This window comes from Acanthisitta chloris, unplaced genomic scaffold (assembly GCF_000695815.1).
Source record: "Acanthisitta chloris isolate BGI_N310 unplaced genomic scaffold, ASM69581v1 scaffold14134, whole genome shotgun sequence".
In the NCBI taxonomy this organism is placed as follows: domain Eukaryota; kingdom Metazoa; phylum Chordata; class Aves; order Passeriformes; family Acanthisittidae; genus Acanthisitta; species Acanthisitta chloris.
In genome coordinates, this window is record NW_008668859.1 from 94,502 (window position 1) to 99,990 (window position 5,489).

A 5,489-nucleotide genomic window follows, 5' to 3' on the forward strand; every position below is an offset into this window, starting at 1 on the left:
GAGAAAGTTTTCCTGATGTACAAGGAGGGAAAGATATTTAGGAATCAGCATTTGATTTTCTCAATTTTTAATGACACATAAAATCTTTGCAGAAAAAAGAACAATGTCATATTAAAAATAAAATTGAACCCATGCCTTATTTTTAACTTATCTAAATGAAGCCGAAAAAACTTTAAATGTCCAATGTCTTTGTCAATTTCTATCATGCCATATAGATCCTTCTGGAGGGTGAGAAAGCACTTCAGTTATTTGGTTTATGATGCACAGAACCTTCAGGCTCTAAACTCTGAAAAACTGCATATGCAAAAACTTCAGAGAGAAGCTCCTCAGACATGCAAAAATCTAGAAAATGAAAATAAAAGGTCAATTTCTGTAAATACCTGCACTGAGTTCAAGGGAACTCCTCAGACTCTGAAAGACAGTAAATAAAAGCACTACAATTTGGAGCTGAGGCAGTTTTGTTGTCCACTAGATGGCAAAATTCTCTCAATAATGACATGCACTGATTAAACATGATGTAGACCCAAGAGCTCTGAGAGCTTTTTTTATTCATTACTGCTCTGCTGGGGTTGTTTAATTAGGCTGGCTGAAAAAAAAAAAAAGGCAGAGCTAGAACAGTAAAGTTACTCTTACTAACATTGCTCCCCTTGCTCTCATTCTGACAGGGGCCACTGACAAGCACAGCAAGAGACCTAAGGAAGAAAAGTTCTTCAGGTTCCATCCAGTGACTTCTTCCTTTACTCAAAATCTGGATGAATTGTTCTGTTTCCACGCCTAACATACATCTTTTCAAACATAACTGCCCTTGCAAGCTGAGTTCATTCACTATAAAGAATCTACAACAGCAATATAGTACAAATTCTTGTAAAATTATATGTAACTTTTTTGTTAGAGTCAATATCATGATAACCTTCAAATAACCATTGGCTACTGTCTAGTCTGTTATTTGCCAGGATGCTTGGAAAGTCAGACTCCCTGGGTCTCCAGTTGGGATACTCTACCATACAAGATGGACCTACAGGACTACAGACTTTTGCTCTAAAATCTTAAAGCCCTGGGCTCTTACACCAAGTATCATCTTACCTGATTTAAAATCCCCAAGGAAATCTTAAAGTCACGATTCCCAGTTCTCCTGTAGTTTATCAATGCCTTTGAATTTCTGTCTTCATATCAGTATGCTCAAAGCCTCTGACTTAATCTTTTCTTTTTCCCCTGCTCTCTCCAACAAAATTTGTTTTGTGAAACTACTTCTCTAAAAATTCTCAACACTTCACTCTGCTCCCAAACCCTGAAATTTCCCCATGCTCTCTAGAATTTCTGTTTTAGATATAATTAACTTCTGATTATTCTTACCTCAAATACAGCACACCTCAGAATTTTCCATGTTTTGAGTTTCTTACAGTTGAATTTGCCCAGAATTTTTGCTAAATTTTTTTCACAATTTGTGTGTGCTTTGTTTTGAGAGCAAATGGATTTAAACGAGCAAACAAACAAACAAGCAAACAACAAACAAACAACCCAAATTTTGGGCCTTGTTCGCTTGTGGTTTTGTCTATTTTGTGGGGGTTTTTTTCAATGAAATCAGTAATCCAGATAAAATAAACCATAGTACCATTCTGGTAAACAACAGTCACAGCTTCTGGCCAGCTGCATCTAAAGCCTAACATGCATTCTGCAGGTAAAACAGCTGTGATTTAGGTCAGCCACATAAACATACTCCACAATATAGAATTATCCATTTGAAGTTAGGCTTTGTTTACAATCAGTTGTGAGAAAAAAAGACTTCTATAGTACTAGTCATGGAATTTATTTTATTTATCTACCTTAGGACTTTTACAACTAGGTTACATGAATCCCTCCCAGAGAGACTAATAAGTTAAGATTCTTGCCAAGCACTCTGGGAATCACTACCAAGATTTTCATCAACCTCCTTTCTGAAAGAGAACAGAAATGCAGAACCATGGCTATTTAAAAGATTCCTTTTTAAAGTGACTGCTTTAACCTCCAATGCAACGAACCTCTTTCCCATCTCCCATAGGAAAATTTATAGCAGACTATAAAAGCCTCAATATTTCTTACTCTTGTCAAGAAATGATGAGTGATTTTGCTAATATAAACTTGTCAATATTATAGCTCCATTAAGGCTGAATGACCTGTGGGGTTGTTGTGTCCATAGTAAAATTTCCATTGAAAATTTGATTAAAGTATTTCTATTAAAATATAAATTAAATATATATTTATGGTATCTTGAGATAGTAACAGCAAAATTAAAAAGCCTTCATACATATTCCTAAAAAGGATGCAACAAAGCAGAGTAAGAAAGCAGGGAAAGGCTAAAGGGAATGTGACAGGCCATGAAAATTACTCTCAAGTTATAGAATCTGAAATAGTAATTTAGAAGGACCCAAGGAGTCATGAAGAAAGCTACAACCTCAACCATCCAAAATACAGATTCAAACAGGAAGGCAGATTTCTTGAGAGAGGTATCTATTAGATGGCAAAGCACTTAAAGGAAGCTAGGGACTCCTTGGGCTTGTGTTACTCAAAACAAGGCTAGAATGAATCTCTTGAACTGCCACAGGCAGCCGAGCAAACTGTTTACAAACCCAGTTATTAATTCCTTATACTGTCTCCTATCCTTCCTGAATCATGGTACAAAAAGAAGATGGCAGTTTTTAAGAGGTAGAAAGTATGCACCCAAAATACATATTTTAATGCAATATTATGTGAAAAATATGCTAGTTTTGAAGAGGAAGCCTAAAAGCTCTACCCTAACTGGCTCGCTCAAAGGCATCTGAAGATGTGAACAGGCATGGATTTAAATTGCATGTTCATCTGAGGAAAACCTGGGCTTATGACTGATCAAGTAAGATGTGTTTCCTTCAAAATTAGTTCAGTTTTATTCTTTTAAATTGTTTATAATTATAATAGATGATTAAATACTTCATATAGCACCCTATGTTCCACAGCAAAAATTCTCCAGAGAAGGACCTAGGAATTCTAAGTTCAGCAGATGTACATGACCAGATTATCTGGGTAATGCATGGAAAAATCTAAACATAACAAGAAAAGAATGTGAGCCAAGATAAGGCCCTCACATGGCTGAAAAAAATTTTAACATAAGCAGACAAAACTATGAAGGAGAAACTGAGATGTGTATAGCAATGAAAAACTGGAACCAAGCCAGACCTTTTTAATCTCCTTAATGTTTGTCCACAGTACTACTATTTTTTTTCTCTTCAGATTATTCTTTAATTTTTAGTTCCACATTTTCTAAAAGACACTATATTATCAAAAGGTATCAATTAAATGGTGTCTGTCATTCAGAAAGTACCTTGCATGTTCCCGATACTTTTTTCACTTATGTCATCTTTAGAGATGACAATAAACTCAAGCCCAAACCCTTTTACCCTGCTCCCAGTGACATCTCCGACGTGCAAAATGCTTTATCATATACATGAATCACATCAGCAGTACATCCTAAAATATTAAACACTCATAAATTGGGGAAGGTACATTCTTAATGGTACATTTTTACATAGTGTTAAGTAAAACAATCCACAGCTAATTCTGACCTGTCTTTTGCCATAGTTTTATGACTGCTTTCACATGTAAAAGTGAAAAATTTGGTTTGATTATCTTAGTGCATTACAACACATGAGCATTACCTTAAAATGATAAGGAATGTGAAATAATAGGTTTGTCTCACTTGTTACCTTGATTTTTTTCCAAACAAACATGTTTGAGTGTCCAGAAATTAACTGTTCACTTAAATAACTTTAAAGTGATTAAAAAAAAAATTTCTGCGGCACAGGTCGTCCACTACAATGACAGTTATGAGAGGCAAGACTGAAAAGGAACACACACAAAGTGGACCCTTTAAATTTTTAAACTTCTGCTATGAATACAATGACATGAGACACTACGGACTTCACAACACGTATCAGCATTACATAATTTTATGTAGCAAAAACATTGTTTAAAACACACTTGGAAACCTGGAGGACAGTCCTTCTTTCATGTTATGTATTCACATGGTCATATTCAAAAGCCAAACTCCTCTGCATCTGACAACAACATTTTATGGACATTACAACAACATCAAACTGGGTTTCATTAAAGCAGTTTCCCATCTTTGGACACAGGAAATTTGATTTTTTCACTAACATGAGATGGGAAAAAGGGGGCAGGGAATAATCACATAGTAATAGAAAGATTACTATATCATGGTGAAGTCTTCCCAGAAGTGGATGATCCGTGGAAAAGTCTAAATGTAAACTGGTTTTGTAGAAGCTAAACACAGCAATGAATCATGAAACAGGAGGGGAGAGAAGCAGGCATGGAGAGGAAAAATAAGAGATAGCTGAGAAACCTATCTTTATTTTCTCCTTTTTCTCCTAATGGTTTCAATTCTTTTTTTTCTCCTTAATTTATTAGAACTGGAAGAAGACTTTAGAAAACTAACATCATTATTTATCAAAAGTACTACTAGTAGAAACATCACTTTGGCTGGCTTTGTGGTAGTCTCAAATGCCCTCCTTGTAAAAAAATCACATAAAAGTTGGACTGTATTTCTTTCATTCTGCCACATGCCAAGCAGATGAAGGAAATTAATGCCGAGACATACACTCAGCCACTGCTTTTCCCAGGCTTGTTCCCTCTTGAAGGCCTGAGCTCAGCACATGACTCCTTTCAGCATTCTTTCAAAGCCACAAGCCACACCCAATGGCCATGATTCTTCTGCATTTTAAAAAGCTCTATTTGCTAAGACACTTTCACTCTTAAGGAGGAACACAATTTTCTGGATTTGTATATTACTGAAATCTCAAACAAAGGCCCAGCAGACTCCCAGACAGGTGTGAGATTTCACCTAAGCACTTCCAAGTGCCATGTGCAAAGACGAAGACTCATTAACAGCCCCACCACATGTTGAGGGGATTCTGTAATGACAAGAGAACAGAGTACTCACCACTGGATGATCTCAGTAATTTGGGCCTCCCAGTGGGCCACAGACTCCTTCTTATCTGCCAGGTCTCTCATCTCTTCTTCCAGCTGTCTATTATTCATACTCAGTCTCTCAAACATGGTGGTAAGCTGAATGAGAATTTAAACAACCTGTTAAAAGTCTGAACTGCTGTGAATCCATCTCTGTGCAGACTCAAAGTCACATGTTCCCCTCTTCCACATCGTGCATCTGTTTTAAAAATTGGTACCACCCATCACAATAAACACCATGTAACAATAAAAGCCAGAATCTCTTCTCATGTATGACTTAGCTGCAATGAAAGGCTGTTTTTAAGGACTAGAACTACCTATTTACTCTGCCAAATTCATCAGTTTTCTGAGAATTAAGTCTCTACCTCTTCAACTCTTAGAAGGTTTCTGCTTTGCACCATATAGTTGTGGGATGTTCTATACAGGAAAAGCTACATTAAAAGAGCAAAAGCAAGGACACAGAAATTGTAGCTCAGATAACACTGCTGACCCTC

At 36.4% G+C, this 5,489-nt stretch overlaps 1 protein-coding gene across 1 annotated transcript in view; it reads right to left on the minus strand.

Moving 5' to 3' along the window:
• LOC103800730 (serine/threonine-protein kinase MRCK alpha-like) overlaps positions 1 to 5,489 on the minus strand; it is a gene marked incomplete at its 5' end in the record, with an annotated part of 56,669 nt that overhangs the window by 44,864 nt on the left and 6,316 nt on the right. The window contains one exon of the mRNA XM_009073114.1: positions 4,970 to 5,094. Within this exon, the coding sequence (XP_009071362.1) occupies positions 4,970 to 5,094 (125 nt within the window). The remainder of the gene's footprint in view (positions 1 to 4,969; positions 5,095 to 5,489) is intronic.